Source organism: Nomascus leucogenys, chromosome 6, assembly GCF_006542625.1.
Source record: "Nomascus leucogenys isolate Asia chromosome 6, Asia_NLE_v1, whole genome shotgun sequence".
Lineage (NCBI taxonomy): Eukaryota > Metazoa > Chordata > Mammalia > Primates > Hylobatidae > Nomascus > Nomascus leucogenys.
The window spans coordinates 8,342,539-8,360,139 of record NC_044386.1 but is presented as its reverse complement, the minus strand read 5'-3'; the positions used below and the strand labels follow the sequence as shown (position 1 = coordinate 8,360,139).

The 17,601-nt window shown below is 42.5% G+C and overlaps 1 protein-coding gene across 1 annotated transcript in view; it reads left to right on the top strand.

The window, feature by feature from the left end:
- SEMA5A (semaphorin 5A) overlaps positions 1–17,601 on the top strand; it is a 502,481-nt gene that overhangs the window by 341,716 nt on the left and 143,164 nt on the right. The window contains exons 10-11 of the mRNA XM_003263156.3: positions 2,843–2,978; positions 9,295–9,499. Of these exons, the coding sequence (XP_003263204.1) occupies positions 2,843–2,978; positions 9,295–9,499 (341 nt within the window). The remainder of the gene's footprint in view (positions 1–2,842; positions 2,979–9,294; positions 9,500–17,601) is intronic.

Here is a 17,601-nt window from a genome sequence, read left to right as displayed (position 1 = left end):
AGGGAATGGGGAAAAGATAACCATTCTGACTCCTTCTGTTCCTAGCACAACTGTGTAGTTTTCTCAGTCACTGGAGCATGGGTTGGCCTGCAAGAAATGGTGTGTTACTACAATGAAGTCTCTAAAGATTTGCCTTTATTTCTAGGTATCTAAAAATGGTGGCTCGCCATTATAGTTGTTTATAGTGTAGATAGTAAACTGTGGAGATTGTAGTAAAGTATTACTATGTATAGATATGGATATACAGGTAGTAAAGTTGTGGTGGGGGTAGGATTTTTTATTGCTCTTCTAAGTTATTACCTTGATTGCTGATAGAAGCCAGATTGGAACAGGTGGCTGCAGATCTGTTGTCCAAGGTCATGATCTAGACCTGGGCTGCCCTTGCCTGCCCACAGGTCTGGAGACCCTGGAAAAGCGAGTGAATATGTACTTCCTGTAGGCAATCCCATCCTAGGAAGAGGGGGCATGGCAGAGGGAGGAGCACAGTGGAGTCACACAGGCCCGTCCTTTGCCCCCAGAGCACAGCAAGTGAAAGGGTAGAGGGGCAGGCATGGGCTATATTATACCAACTGTGCTCACCAAGGGATGGCACAGGGGACAGGAGGAATTGTTTCCACAACACTATTAAAGGATGCTCAGACTGGCAGCTACTGGGACATCCAGGGGAGTCTCTGGGTGACACCAGAGCCCAGGTCAGCCCATTCAGTCCTGGTGGTTGTAGTGAACAGAGAAACATGCCAGAAGGAGGAAGATTAGGTTCTTCCTTTACCTGGAAGCTGCCTGGAAACCTGGGGCGCCATGCAAAGCAGGTACAAATCCTGCTTTATTTCTCTGCAGCCTGTGACCTGGGCTAAGTAACCTCTCTGTGCTACTGTTTTCTTATCTGTAAGTCAGGGTCTTCTCAGGATCTATAGGTTCTCAGTGAGAAATTAGATGATCCATATCAAGTGCTTAGCAGGGGGCTCAGGGGAATATTGTTATTATTCGTAAAATCCCCCATTTGCCTGCCTCTGCACCTGGCCCAAGGCATGCCTGGATGGGATATCCTGTGTCTAGCCATTCTTACTCCAGCATACTTATTTTCTTGTCCTTATTAAAGTCCATTCACATGTTCAAAGGCCAGTTTCTTCCCTGTGCTTGTGTTTTAACTTCTCCCATTCTCTCTAAGGATAATGAAGAGTCAAAAGAGCAAAGTGAACAAACCCATAGCTGGTGTTTCCCCCTTGATTTTCCAGCGCCTGGCCCTGTATGCATCATGCTGAGCCTTGTCCTTGGTGCTGGACTTCTGGAGAAAATGCAGAAGGCCCGTAATACCCTCAAGGCCCTACTTTTCCATAAGGATGTGTTTACTGTCTGCTCTCCTGAAGTAGAATCCTGTCTACTTCACCCAGAGATATTGCAAAGGGTTGGAAATCCTGGCATTTGGAACCAGCCTTGGGTTCAAGTCCAGCTCCCCATTTACTAGCTGGCTGACGTTGGGGAAGGGTCTTGTCCTCACTGTGCCTGGTTTTCCTCACCTGTGAATTTCCTTCACCTTATGAGGATGAAATGAATGGGAAATAGTAAAGTCCTTGGAATAGAGCCTAGTTCCTATTCAGTATTTATCAAATCAAAGAAATAAAAGGTAGGTATTTCATTTTTGGAGTTTGACCTTTCCTTTGATGCAGGAAAAAAAATTGATGAGAAGTGCGTGTGGTATTGTCTCAGAGCAAGAGAAAATATATGTAAGCTTTCTCCTTTTATCTCCACTTCCCCTTTGAGAACCCAGACTGAGCTCAAAATGTGAATTTACTTAACCAAATAATGTTGCTGTTTCCATACTTAGTCAGAGGGCACTGACCTTCCGAGGGCTCCCATTTATGACTTTCTCTCAGAGCCTGAATTCTAAATTATGGCTTCAAGATTTCCTGTGTCAGTGCTATGTCAAATTTTTCTCCTTGACCCTTTGAATTTAAAATCTATTTTAAATTAAAAGGAAATATGAAGAGTCAGTCACTTTTTATAAAATGCTTTGAGATGATTTTTTTAAAGGATGACAAATAAAACAACTATCTGGGTTAAAACACACACACACACACACACACACACACACACACACACACACGCACGCACAAAACAAAAACGAAACAAAACAGCTTTCCCTGCTGCTGGGCAAAGTGACCAGATAAACAGGTCAGGAAGGGAACTGCATGAGGCTGATGAGAGACCATCTGCTGGAGAAGGAAGTCTTTTTATTCTAGAATTTGAAAGGTGAAGCAAATAGCTAGCTCTTCAAAATCCCTCTTGCCCCTGTTGCAGCTGAGTGAATTAATCCTGGCTGACAGGATTACAAGGTGTGTTAAATGCTAACTAGCCTGGTTTCTATACCAAGATATTTGTTCCTCCACAGGGGAGCCCCATTCACGCTCTGACTTCATCCTTTGGGGATGTTTAAGAGACTGTGAGAACATGCCGTGTTTGGTTCTCACTCATAGGTGGGAATTGAACAATGAGAACACATGGACACAGGAAGGGGAGCATCACACTCCGGGGACTGTTGTGGGGTGGGGGGAGGGGGAGGGATAGCATTAGGTGATATATCTAATGCTAAATGACGAGTTAATGGGTGCAGCACACCAACGTGGCACATGTATACATGTGTAACAAACCTGCACATTGTGCACATGTACCCTAAAACTTAAAGTATAATAATAATGAAATTAAAAAAAAAAAAGAGAGACTGTGGTCTTGAGACCTGTGGAAGCTGCTCCAGGTCACAGCTGCTGCCCACTCCATAGGGGGAGGTCAGCAGGTGCTGCCTAGCTCTCTGACTGCCTTCTCCTCTCTCTCCCTCCGCTTCCAGGAACAGCATTGCGGCCTCAGCTGTGTGCGTCTTCAACCTGAGCGCCATCGCGCAGGCCTTCGCCGGGCCCTTCAAGTACCAAGAGAACTCGCGCTCGGCCTGGCTACCGTATCCCAACCCAAACCCCAACTTCCAGGTAATTTTCCGGGGGGCAAAGGGGCGCTGTTGGCATCCCCCATGAAGAATGCAGAAGCCTTGTGTAGACAGGCAAGGGTAATTTAAACCGCGGGTGCATGCACCACGCAGCTGTCTCCCTGGCCCCTCACGGACAGCCCCACACTCTGCTGGCTAATGTCAATAGACCAAGGCCTTTTGTGAACTGTGGCGCCTGGACCCAAAAAGGGCCTTTTGTCAGCTGTGATGCCTGAGACTGGGCGGAAAAAGGCCAGCATTCTGCAGCAGGTTAGGAATCCAGGCTTCAATTAGTACTAATGATGCTGGGCTCTGTGTCCTCAGAATCTCTGATCCCTAATGAATGACATTCTAATGAATGGGGTCCAGGGCACAGAGCAGCGGAGACACACAAACAGGATTAGAGCGCTAATTGGCAAATGTGGCTGGATTCCCTGTTGGGAAGGACAGAATGTGATGCGGGCAGCTGAGGAAAGAAGAGGAGGTAGAGGCCCTTCATCTGTTATCACAAAACTGCAGGAGGTTCAAGCTTCCAGGGCTTTGTGAGCCATCCATCTCCCAGTGTTCAGAAGAAGCCGGGACCCAAAGAGATGAAGCAATTTACTCTTGTTTGGTGAGTTGGCAGGTGTATTAGTCAGCTTGGACTGCTGTAACAAAACGCCACTGACTGGGTAGCTTAAAAAAGAGACATTTATTTTCTTACAGTTTTAGAAGCTAGACCTTCAAGACAAAAGCATGAGCAGGGTCGTTTTCAGGTGAGGGCTCTCTCTTCCTGGCTTGCAGGTGGACATCTTGCTGCGTTTTCACATGGTGGAAAGAGAAACAGCTTTAAGGTATCTCTTCCTGTTTTGTAAGGGCACCAGCTCCACTGGACCAGGGCCCCACCCTTATGACCTCACTTACCCTCATTTACTACCATTAAGACCCCATCTCCATATACAGCCACACTGGAGGGTAGGAATTTGGGTGGCTTACAGACAGTGGGTCCATAGCAGCAGGCTTCCCTGGAGGGCCTTCTGACAGCTTTCTTAAGATCATCATCATCATTATCACAGCTGTCATGTTTAGCACCAGCAAGTCCCAGACCCTGTGCTAGATGCTTCAGATAGATCAGCTTGCACACTGGCGGCAGTGCTATGGGGGGTAATGCCTTCTCCACGTGCAGGGAAGGACAGTGGGCCTGGGGCAGATCACCTGGCCAGGGCCACACAGCTGATAAGTAGCCAAGTGAGGATCCCAACCTCAGTCCTCAGATGCAAAATCCTAGCCTATTCCAACTAAATGGCCGTTAGTTACTATTATTAATCAGTGGTAGAAGTGGGTCCTGTATCTGGGACTCCCAAAACTGGGAGTATGGAAAGGTTCAATGATTTTACACTTTACTTTGATTTTTGCAAGGACCATTCAATTATGATTGTTTTGAAAGAGTTTTGTGTTTGTTGTTGTCTTTAAGCTTTTGAAGGAGCATGAGATTAAAAATAAGATGGCTGACTTACATGTCGTCTTTCCATGTGCTGCTTTCCTTGAGCAAATTATGTGCATTTTTATCACACATCTATCTATTATGCATCTTTATTGCATATTTCCATAAACAAAGGGGGAGAGGGATAAAAATGCATGCAAATAGTTTAGGAGTAAATTTTGATACCGCTGAATAATGTGCATTGTTTACTGTATAAAATATTTGATAAATATAACTCTTAAGGGCTGGACCCAGAGGCTCATGCCTATAATCATAGTGCTTTATGAGGCCAAGGCAGGAGGATCTCCTGAGGCCAGGATTTCGAGACAAGCCCGGGTAACAGAGTGAGACCCTGTCTCTACAAAAATAATAATAAAAAGAATTAACCAGGCATGGTGTCACGCACCTATAGTCCTAGCTATTTGGGAGTCAGAGATGGAGGATTGCTTGAGCCCAGGAGTTCGATCAGTGAGCTATAATCCATCCATTGCACTCCAGTCTGGGTGACAGAGCAAGACCCTGTCTCTAAAAATACAAAAAAGAATCATTTATTTGGTGCCTTCTACATACCAAATGTGTAAATGCATATTTTGTCTCATTTTCTCCTCTTACATACAGGAAATACTCCTTTTAAGAAAGTCCTTTGTATAATAAAATCCTGAAGGTTAAATAATTAATAATGCTTACTGTATTTTCAATACATTGATGTTTTTATTGCAAAAGTCTTCACTGTGAACAGCGTGGCTTAGTAAACTTCGTAGCCCCTTACCACCTCCAGGCAGTGGATAACTTGTAGCCCGTTCATCTGGATACCTTTGCAGCACACAGCAAATCTCATTTCCTAAGGCCAGGAGCGTCTGGTTTTATAATACCAGTGTCACACTGAAGGGCTTACTTTCATTATGGGATGGAAGCCAGTCCATGTAGCATAATGAATGAAGCATGCAGAAATTGGCATGCGTTTCAGGCAGGAAGCTTGCATTGCTGAGCTTCTCTTCTCTGAGTATTATTGAAGACTCCAATGGAGCTCAAGTTACAGATTATGGTGATTCTTTGTATAACTCCTAGTACAAGTACACAGCAAGTGTTTTCTTTATGTTTACTCTATTTGATAACCACACTGGCAAAGTATCCTCACTGACATTCATGAAAACATCCAGACTGGCATAGAGTGGGAATTCAATTTGAACAAAGGATCCCTCCCCAGACATGTATAAGAGGCCTTATGTTTGCAATAACCAACAATGGAAAGTGGTTAGATTTTTAAAATTCTTGTTTTTCCTACTGACATTTAGGATTTTGTGCAGTACTTACATACTAGAAGTAGCTAATTAATCAGAGAGGCAGAAAACAGAATTGGATTCAGGAAGAAGAATGGGTTAGGAGAGATGGTGCATGATATTTCAACATTTAATAGAAAAATCTCAAAACAGTAACAAAACAACAAAAAGTATCATTTTTCTCAGATAAAATATATAAACCACTCTAGGCGGTGCTTCAGAGCCCCGCCCTGTTAGAGGCTGCCATCCTCAAAGTCATCCAGACCCTGACCCTCAGTAAGACACGCGGCAATCACTGATGTAAAACGTCACCGAGGCCCAGTGGCACAGCTGAGCTGTGACAGACTCTAGAATTTTCTGTGCAGCTTTGATTACTGTCACTCAGAAAGGATGGAGTTGAAATGGACAAATAGACCCTCAAATGTAGTTAAGTGGATGAGGAGGCAGTTGTTGGAGGAGCAAGTGTAGATCTGACCCTGTCCGTTAGGACACTTTGATACGCGAAGCAGATTTGTTTTGTTTTGTTTTTGAGACAGAGTCTTGCTTGTTGCCCAGGCTGGAGTACAGTGGTATGATCTCAGCTCCCTGGAATCTCCACCTCCTGGGTTCAAGCAATTGTCTGCCTCAGGCTCTCAAGTAGCTGGGATTACAGGTGCCCACCACCATGCCAGGCAATTTTTTGTATTTTTAGTACAGACGGGGTTTCACCATCTTGACCAGGCTGGTGTTGAACTCCTGACCTTGTGATCCACTTGTCTCGGCCTCTCAAAGTGCTGGGATTACAGATGTGAGCCACCACCCTCGGCCCGCCAAGCATGTTTGCAGCAAGATGCAAGGGAGTAAGCGAATGAAGGGGCCGTTAAAACTGGGCACTCCTGCAGGAGGTTAGGTGCTTGTGGGCTTGACCACCATGCACTAGTGTGCTAGAACAAGAATGGATTTGTTGTCCTAGAAGCGAGTAAATAAACAAAAGGGCAAATATTTATTATCATTTTAAAAAGTTGTAGAATTACTGACCGAATTACTTGAAGAGATGTTGGCGTGAAAACTGTTGTGGATTGTTGGGCACATAAGAGCAATGGCTGTGCTTTTAATATTTTTATTGTTTTCTTCTTGCATGGTGAACCCAGGGCGTCACACAGTGCCCCACGCAGACACAGCAGGAGTCCAGCATAAAAGGCAAAGCTAGAAAATTTTCAGGTGTTAGAGAGCTAAGTGGGTTGCTTATGATCCAATATATAGATTCTATAACTCTGAATACTCTTCCAACTATTTGAAATAGAAGCACTGGGTGTACTATTCATTATAGCTAGCAAAAGAATTCTGGCAGTCATAAATAAGACTGATACAGGCGACATATAAATAAAGATGACAAGGCATGGCGAGTGATCCTGCTTCACCCCTGCCACTGAGAACTCCCTGTTAGGTGTCCAATTTTTCTGGGTTCCTTAAGAACAGCAAGAGATTCTCATTTTTATATTATGCCACCTGGTTTTCATGACAGCAATTTTTTTTTAAACACTATGCTTACAAAACAAGACCTGTGTGCAAACTTCGCCCAGCAGGTAGGCAGCTAACTGCCACCGTGACTTGGGTATCACCACTGATTTCAGGAATGTAAACCACCACACATAACGTCATGCTCAGAACTAGAACTTTCCTGCGTAGACATTAGATCAAGTCTAGTAGAGCTCTTTTTTATTTTTTAAAACACGTGTTGACAGGTAAGGACATGTCTCTGACCTCCAAATGTTACTATTTAATACTGTCATTATATAAAATTTCCTAGCACATCCCCTCCCCCTGCCAATTACAACTACTTGTGTATTCACTCATTATTTCCTTCCCTTCTTTGTTTATTCACTCATTTCCCTCTGTCCACTGAAGCTCAACAGACCATAGAATTGCTGTCCTGCTCCAAGACCAATGCATTTACCATTCACCATTAGTTGAATGGCTTCTCTTTAGTGCCAGGCACATTGTCTTGTACTTTGGCATTTATAAGGACTTTCAGTTAATTTACAAATGCTTTCCACAGATTATCTCAGCTGGTCTCACAGCAGCCCTGAGAAACGAGCAGAGTAACTATTTTCCTAGCCACTGGACAGGTAAAGAGACAGAGACTGCGAGGCGAGACCTCACCTCAGACCATGTGGCAGGAGAGTTGCCACTCACCTGATTCCATGTGGTTTGAGAGCTATGGAGCCAGAGTAGCACTTGGGTCATGGCAGGGCTGAGCCCTTCACCTAAACTCACACAGTCCTTGCCTGTGGAACATGGGGTGCCCCTGCAAGGGTATGATACTAAATTAAGCCTTGGACTGGATGCATGAAATCCATTTAACTCTCAGATTCTCTTTTTCTACAATCATCCTATCATTTTATGGCATATGGAACATTTTATCAAATGCTATAAAAATATCATCTACCTTTAAAAAAGCAATTTCCATCTTATATGTTTGCACCTCTCACCTGTTATAAAACCACATATTAGACATGACATGTTATAAACAGTAGTTTCAGGTGGTGTGGGCCTGGAAATTATTTTCCATCAAACCTACTTACGTGAAGTTCTACTGGGGATCAGTCACCATTTGTTCGAGGAATTAAAGTTTATGAAAGACATGAGAAAGGTTGGTAGTAGTTTTCTGATTCTGAGCTTGGCTCTAAGAAAGCTGTGCTTTCCTTTCTGTCGCTCTTTTTACCTCATTGCCAGAGACAGTCTTATATAACACCTGCCAGCCTCCCCACAACACAGCTCTGAATTTATTTCCCAGCATTGTACAGGGTTGATTTTCCCCTTGTATATCCCAGATTCATCTCCATGATATTTGCTCTATCTGAAATCTCTTTCCTTCCTTCTTCCTTCTTTGTTCCTTTCTACTCTCTTCTCCCCACTCCTTTCCTTCCCCATTTCCCTTACCTCCTCATCTCCCATTCTTCTTATAAATTTGCCATGTTCTTTTCCATATTCCTGGACTCTAAACACTTTTTAATAATTTCTTCTAATTTGAAATACAAGCATAAAACAATAAGGCCAGCACAGTATTTTTGTAGCCCATGTGAATGCTGTTCGATTTTACAAATGAGAATGACCTAATGCTATCACCTTGAAATCCATGCCTTGCTTACAGACACCCTGCTACAGTAGAAAAACTAATACATCTGTATGAGATCCTTGACTGTTGCATTTTCAATTTGCTACCTGATTTCTCAGACAGATATAGTAGTAAGTGTTTAGCCAGACAACTTTCAAGTGACTCGACAGAAAAGGAGGAATTTCTATGCATCTGCTGTTTAAAGTTAGCAATCACTCCCACTTTAATATTTTTTTTAACTTCTGATCAGTTCATTTATGATGATGTTGGGAGACTCCCAAGATATGAGTTCAAATCTAACATGAAAAGGATACTAACGATAGGGGCTGCAGGGAGAATGGAGAAGCAGACATGTTTGCCTACTTCAATGACGGATTGTGGCTTACTTGATTTCCAAGTTACTCTCCAGCTAGGGTGGCCGCAGCCAGCTGTGGGTGTCCAGGCTGCTGGCTCTGATAACCTGGCCTGTCTTCCCTTTCAGTGTGGCACCGTGGACCAAGGCCTGTACGTGAACCTGACTGAGAGAAATCTGCAGGATGCTCAGAAGTTCATTCTGATGCATGAGGTGGTACAGCCAGTGACCACAGTGCCTTCCTTCATGGAGGACAATAGCCGCTTTTCCCATGTGGCCGTCGACGTGGTGCAGGGCAGAGAAGCACTCGTCCACATCATCTATTTGGCCACAGGTAGGAGCTCTGCCCCCCTCTGAGGGGTTTTCTACCATCTTCTGATTTTGTGTTTTAGATTTAGATTCTAAACATGCAATTTCAATCTCAAGCTTTACGCCTGCTGTCTCTTTTTGCAACCAGCAAAACCCGCAATGCTCACTTATCTTCCTCAGCCTCTGTGCCTCTTTTTGGAAATCTCAATCTATTTTCACTATATTAGTCATAATTTTAATTAGAAAGACAATGGCTTGTTTCTTTGCTATTATTCCTCAACTATTCATAAAATAAGTCTTTTCTTGGCAAGACCACTTGAATTTGGATAATTTAAGACAAAGGTATGCTTTGCTGGAAGACGTTGCTGGGTGAAATATTATCTTGGGATTGTCATGGTGATTTCTCATTTGTTCAAAAACAGTGCCTTCAGCAAAATATTTGCGTGGATGGTGGTACATGGCAGTGTTCAAAGAATATGTTTTGGGGCATAAATGATGGAACATTTACAGCAAATGTAGGCAGCGATACTTTCAAATTACAAATAACAATTAGATCTCTTCAGTTTCCAAAGCAACTAGAGTGTAGAAAGCATGTTCCATCTCAGTTTATTACACAGACGGCTCTGGGTGTGTGAGGCCAGCCGCGGGGACCTGGCTCAGCTCTGTGGACTTGTCCTTCTCTTTCCTGCCTTCAGGTCCCCAGGCAGAGCCAGCTCATGGTGGAGTCTGCCCCTCCCCATTTTTTGTCCAATGTTCTGTATAATTGTCATTTCTCATGGAGCACAATTACTGTTTTTGTTGCTGATAATAATATATATTTTTTCTTGAAAGAACTTCTCAATTCCTAATTACATATTTACCATGTATTTACCAGTTAGTTTTTTTGTTTTTTTTTTTTTATGAAGTTGCTAGTATCTGCTGAACCTTTACTATTTGTGGAGTTCATTTGAAGCACTGGGAAGGAAACTGGCATCGCCTGCCCTGCTGGACCTTACATTCTAGTGGGGACAGCAGATAATAAACAGACCAGTCAGTAAGACACCAGGGAGGTGATGGCGAGCAGACACAGCAGACACACAGAGAGAGTCCAGCAAGCTCCTGCATTTGCTAGTCAGCATTGATCTCCACCAGGAGGTGGTGGTGAAGCTGAGCAAGGACTGAGCAGGCGGGGCCAGCCCTGCACCCATATGGGAAACAACCAATGAGCCAGATGTGGGACTGGCCAGCGGCAGGCCATGCCACTGAGTGGTCAGGTAAGGTAAGGACAGATGTGACCACTGAGTGGGCAGATGGAGGCCACAGCTGCTCCTCAGGGCCAGTCTGTGGGAAGAGGAGGAAGTAGAGAGGAGGAAGAGCACTGGCTGAAGTCAGATGGAACCAGCTGCTTAGGGCATCTCCTCTAGAAGCTTTTCAGGGAAGGGAAATGGAGGATTGATGAGTTATCTGAAGGGGATGGGAGGCCAAGGAAAGGATTTTGTTGATTTTTGTTTGTGTTAAGAGAAAGGAAGGAATTACCATTGTACTGTCATCTTGTTTACGAGACTGCAGACAGGATTGTTTCTCTTTATTCTGTCATGTATTTCATTAATTTTCCCCAGGGTGCCTGGCATGGAATAGGTTTGTGGAATGAGTGAACTGGACCTTTCCATAAGAGTTCCTAGTTTTTCACCATAAATGTCCAGGCTAATGACACAGAGAATAGGGCCATCTTCTTCCAATTCTAGGAGGCAGTTGAGGACCTCATTAGTACCTTGGGAGTGGGAGGGATTTTGACGGGGGTTGAGGCTATTCTTGAGTAGACCTGAGTGGGTCAGTGAAGAGCAGCCTGAGGTCTCAACCTGAGCCTTTGGACGTACTCCCCATGTAAGGCCAAGTAGGTCACGTTTGCTTCTCTTGTGTTTATAATGATTTGTAGTGAACTTCTGAGGATTTCTGATGAAACTCCTCTATTTTTACTTTGATGAGTGTCTTAGTCAGTTGCTATAACAAATTACCATAGACTGAGTGGCTTAAACAACGGAAATTTATGTCTCATGGTTCTGAAGGTTAGAAGTCTAAGATCATGGTGGCTGATGACTCATTTCCTGGTGACGGCCCTGTTACAGGTTTGCAGATGGCTGCCTGCTAGTTGTGTCCTCACAGAATGAAGAGAGATCTTCTCTCCTATGTCTCTATTATAAGGACACTCATACCTTTCCTAAGGGCTCCAAGCCTCATGACCTAATCACCTCCCCAAAGCTCTGTCTCCTAATTACATTTCATGGGGGATTAGGGCTTCAACATATGAATGCTGGGGGGACACAAACATTCACTGCATAGCTACAAGCAACTTCTTCCACCACTATTTAAAACCACTATTTAAAAGTTTCTAGAAACTTGCTTGCAGATGTCTGTTTTGAATGATAGCGTGACTGGACTGCTGCTCCCAACACCCTCACCCCCACACTGTGTTGAGATTAGCTCAGGACTCAGCTGCTGCAGGGATTCCAGACCATCTGATCCTGTCTGATGTGCAGATCTGATTCCGATGTTGATATACTATGTGCCATTTGGCAAATGCATTTTGCAGAGATTCGCTTTATTATTCCACAAACCTGATTTTTGGCTTTTCTTTTGATCTACTGCCTGTGTACAAATTGAATTGTATTGTACATCAAGATACTGCTAATTTGAATCACAAGTTGGGATTATGGGTAAAGATGCCATATGTAGAACTCTTTGACATTTTCCATCTCTCACTAGTTGGATTGTTTGTTAAACTCAAGAGGAGGAGAACTTTGTAGTGGGTGAAGGTACTTTCCAGCAGAAAACAGCCATAGATAACTGGGGCCCAACACAAACCCTGCTCCAAACCATATGCAGTGACCCAGGGCAGGTACAAAAGCAGTTCTACTGAAAAGTGGCTTCCCAGAAAGCATTTCAGCTTGTTTAGACTTGCTTGACAGTTTTAACTGAACAACCTCTATAATCACATATTTCGTGTCTCAACTAACTTGTGGATCTTTTCATTTACTCTTATAGCACTGTTTAATATATTTTGAAGGAGATATAGTCTTTTTTTCAGATTTTAATTAAGAATGATATTTAGTTTTAAGGGATATTGGTTTTTTTTTTTTAACATACAGTCTTTATGTCCAAGGAATTGAATACTGGAAGGTTTAATAATATACATTTTAATTCAACCCTCTAAGAGCCAAACAACCCCCAACAAGTAGAAATGTTCAAGATTAGAGATTTTGACATTTTGAATTCAAAAGGCTGATGTTTTTCCGGTCTCTTATTTATAACTAGCCCCAGCAGTTACATCAAGGCAAACCAGGAACCTTCATCTCATTTGATTTTAAAACTGATATAGAGGTGGGAGGGATAAAGATAGATTGATTAATGGGTACATATATAGACATAGATCAAAGTGAGACCTGGTGTTCAATTGATCAGTATGGCGACTATAGTCAACATTAATTGATTGAATATTTGAAAAAAATCTAGAATAATTCAGATATTTCTAGAGTAAAGAAAACATTTTAGGCGATGGATTTCTCAATTACTGTGATTTGATTATATGAATGTATCTAATTATCACATCTACCTTGAAAAAATATATATAATCTAATATGTTTCAATTAAAACAATTAAAAAGGTAAATCTAAAAAAAGAATCTGATATTGAGCACACATGCTAGAGTCCTTTCATTCTGGGTGCACTTGCTATACTGTATCCAGGAGTTAAATGAATTATCGACTGATAGAGCTTGGGTAAGACATTCATAACGAATGAATGTGCAGCTAGAGTCCTTCCTACCTTACTCGCAGAATCAATTTGATATCCTTCCAGGCTTGGGAATCCAGGTTTGGTGGTAGGTGTATCTTCTCTTACTTTGATTTTACATGAACACATGCAAATGGGAGGAAACCGGCCAATGGCTGTTTGAAAAGTTAGTTTATTTTATTTGTCCATATTGTCTACAGACCCAAGTGAGCTAGACTCCTCTTGCTGGTGTAGTTCATCTGCGTCTCACCTCTTTGGTGGCATTTCCCACTGCTGCCACTCCGCTGAGTCGGCAGTCTTCCCCAGATACATTCTGGGTCCATTTTCATGCTACTGCCCTGTGTCTCTCCTGGTGTCCATCCACCCAGGGCCAGGCATGTTATCTGAGTCATGACTGTGCTAATATTTTGTAAGTTGGTTTTTGAAGATTTTCTCAGAGCCAGGGTCAAGTGGAAATGGTAGAATATTTATGACTAGATTTCTGTTAGTGACTGAGTCTCATATCGCTGTTGAGTTCTCTACAAAGACAAAATTAAGGTCACGCTGAGCAATCAGGTGTTCTGGGAGTTTCCCCCTTACTTGACTTGGAAACACCTCTCCTCTGGCTCTTCCTCACCGCTGTGATAGTCCCTCGCAGTCCCACATGCACTCCTGGTCCAGACATGTGGCTGCTGCTCTGGGCTTTATCCACAGCATGGCCATGGCTCTTCTAATCCTGTGCTCCCTCCCTTAAAATACCATTCAGTCTTAGCATTTCTACTCTCCCTTCTAGGATGAGATATATCATTTTTATTTTCACTTTAACTCAATTCTATTGTTTTGAAAAGTATTTGAACCTTAAATTGTGTATAATCTTAAAATGTTCTAAGCTTAGATTGTGGCAATAATTGCACATCTCAGAATATACTAAAAATCAGTGGGTGAATTTTATGGCATACAAATTATATCTCAATAAATATATTTTTTAAAAAGAATGTGATCTCTTTTAGTGTTATTTTATAAATTGTTTTAGTTAGAGGATAATTCATAAACATTTGTATAAAAACACTTATCAGGCACTAAAGAAATGTAAAGGAAGAAGGCACACACACACACATTTTCAATCATTGTTTTTCATTTCAAACTTGCAAAATTTTACATAGAAAAATCAGGGCAGCTAATAGATGAATATAAAGCAGGAAGCTTTCATACAGAGGTTTATACGCTTCTAGCTGCTGAGCTCTTGGGAGTTTGTGCCATGTTTATCAGCCGTGTTTCCTTCTCTTTCCCTAGCCCTAAGGTTGATTGTATTCTGGAGTGAAATATTTATAGAAATCTCAAAAAATAGAGCTGGGCACAGCGGCTTACATCTGTAATCCCAGCACTTTGGGAGGCCAAAGCAGGAGGATCACTTGAGGCTAGAAGTATGAGACCAGCATGGGCAACATAGTGGAACTGCACATCTACAAACATTTTTAAAATTAGACAGGTATGGTGATGCGCACCTGCAGTCCTAGCTACTCTGGAGGCTGAGTTGGGAGAATTGCTTGAGCCTAGGAATTTGAGGCTGCAGTGAGCTAGGATTGCACCATTGTACTACTGCCTGGGAAGCAGAGTAAGATGCTGTCTCACAAAGGAAAAATATAAATGAAGGCTCAAGACCTTCAACAAAGAGGGAGGCTGGGCTGAGCTTCCTTCTCTGCATCCCTGTCCTGTCACTTCAGTCTACAGAAAAGCAGATGGAATGGAAGACATCCCAGCAGGAGCAGGACATGTGCCACAAAGTTACTTTGCTTGGAAAAAAAGGGGGAGCAATGTAAATACAGTCAGTACCCAGATTTGAAATGATGAAAGAAACAAAATGAGATGAAAAGGAAGTTCACAGAGATAAGGGAATAAGTAGAAGATCAAAATGACACGCTGTTTTACTACAAGAGTAATAATTAAATTAGAAACTTCATGAAAACAAAAACACAGCTAAAGCTTAGACACAGACTAAATGTTTGCAACGATTAAGGTGGAAAATGTAGAAATAAAAGATAAGGTTTTAAATATGAAGGACCCACAAAGACAATGGACCACACAGAGCGATTGGTGTCTTTGAACCAAAGAACCCTGTCTGTGGAGCTAAAAACTTGTGCCCAGAGACACTATTGGAGAAAATTACCCTGCAATAAAGGAAGAATTGAGTCTGCAAATTTCAAAGCATACTGTATTTGCGCAATATTAATTCAGAATAAAGGAACACTAGCCAGGTAAGTTTTTAAATTCCAAGAATACAGAAATAATTATTTAGGTATTGAGGAGGAAAAAAAATAACTAAAAAATGAAAAAAAGTCACATGATTTCAGGATACTTTGCAGCTGTATAAATCTGTGAAACATGGTTATACAAAATTCTGAGAAAAAGAAAATGTGAATTGAGCATATTATACTCATCCAAGAATGAAAAAAAGACACTCTCAAAAATGAAAATCTCAAGGAATAGAAAACCAAAAATCTCTTTTACAAACACAAAATAAGACTAATTAGGGGCTAAATTCAGCCAAATGATGTAAGAAGGTTTGAGAAAGAAAGTAAAACCAAAATAGGAGAACACTCAATGCCAGATTTCAAGTAGAACAATATATACACACATTAGGGAAAATAAATGTGACTCAAGAATGTTATTCTAGGCTAATCTTTCCATCAAAAATAAAGGTACATGGAAAATTTAGGGATAATGTGTCTGTGATTCCTACTTCAAAAACAGAAAACCTCGGCTGCTAGCCAGAGAAGAAAATCAGAACAAAAACCTCAGGAAAGACATTGTGGAAAGAGGGCGAGTGAGGTGTTGGGGACCCATTTTACTATCTGAGGAAGAAGCAATAAGGTGTCCCGTGAGCCAAGGCTCTGGGGTGCAATGGAGCATAATGAGCTCAGACAACAGAGAAGGACCGCTGATTGGTCAGGTCGTAAGTTCAACCGCGGGTTCTCTCAGCCTTACTTGACCCTGGACCCTCGGCCATTTGCTCTGCCTCAGCTACCCGCATGGCTGACAGATTCCTGGGCAGGACCGGGAGGTTCCTCCAGTTGATGCTGAGCAGATGGTGGTCAGGCGTCTGTGGCGTTCTTGCTGCACCTGGGCTTGGATGAGATCCCATGCTTCTGGGAGTGGGATATGGCTTCTCAAGCAGGTGCTGGAAGAGTTGGTAGCTACAGCCCAGAAGTGTAGGAGGAAGAACTCTGCGTGAAGCAAGCCTCACCCAGAGGGATGTGGGGTATGGGCAGAACGCAACTGGTGAATTCCCCTTCCATTTTCACCTCCAGGAAGCTGTCCAAGGGCAGGCTCCTCATGTAGCCAAGCAGATGTCTCTTTCTGTTCCATCATAAAGGAAGAGCCCCATGGTAACAAATCATGTAGCATCACTTCCTGCTCTTTCCTGCTCCATATTCCTTTCCCTCACTACACAGCCCTGGGATTGCACCCCCAGTAATGCATTAGCACCGAATCCTTGAATCCTTCCCTCTGATTTCTAGGCAACCACAGTAAGGGATCCAACAATGCCTGGAGTTCATTCAACCCTGTAGAGTTCTGGGCTCCAGATGCAGGCAGGGATAGCTAACATGTGCCTTCTAGCTATGTTTAAAAATTCAGATTTTAATCTAAGCATAATAATTACTGAAAGTTCTGTAAAGAAAAGAAGTTACATGATATGATGCATGTTTTCAAAGATTACTATCTATACATCCTGGAGAATGAATCAGAGGATAACAAAAAGGGTCGAAGGAGGGTAAAATTTGGGGTACCATTTCTTTCTAAACTAACAGTACTGTATTGCTACAGGATCCGCCATTGTATAAAAATAAGCAGGCATTCTAGATGTCATTGCATTGTAACTGAGTAAGGAAGAGTAGGCTGGGGTCAAAGCTACTGAAGTCATCAAGGTGGTCTAGGAGGAGGTGAGCATGGCAGGCTCAGCCAGAAGATAGGCAGATGTCACCCTCAATGAAGCAAACATTAGTTCTTAGGGGGACAAAAAATCTTATTTTTGTTCAAATAGACATGCACTATACAAGCAAATATACAGTACAGAATATCTGTAGTAAAATTTCATGGGTGAGAGGACAATCAAGAAAAACATGTGAGAAGTCTTCTTGTAGGAGTGATAATGGAACACCTATCAGTTTGAGAAATGCTGCTCTTGGTTAATTTCTTGAAGAGAAGCTGGCAGATGCAGCAGGTGTTTTGGAGGAGTGGGAAAATGGGTGCAATTAAGAATTACTCCTGATGTTTTTGGTTTGGACAGTTGATACTTACGGTGGCCTTTCCTGAAAAGAAGACACCGGAGTTTTTGTGCCAAAATTCACTGGAGAGGGTTCAGCAATGGACAAGACAGAC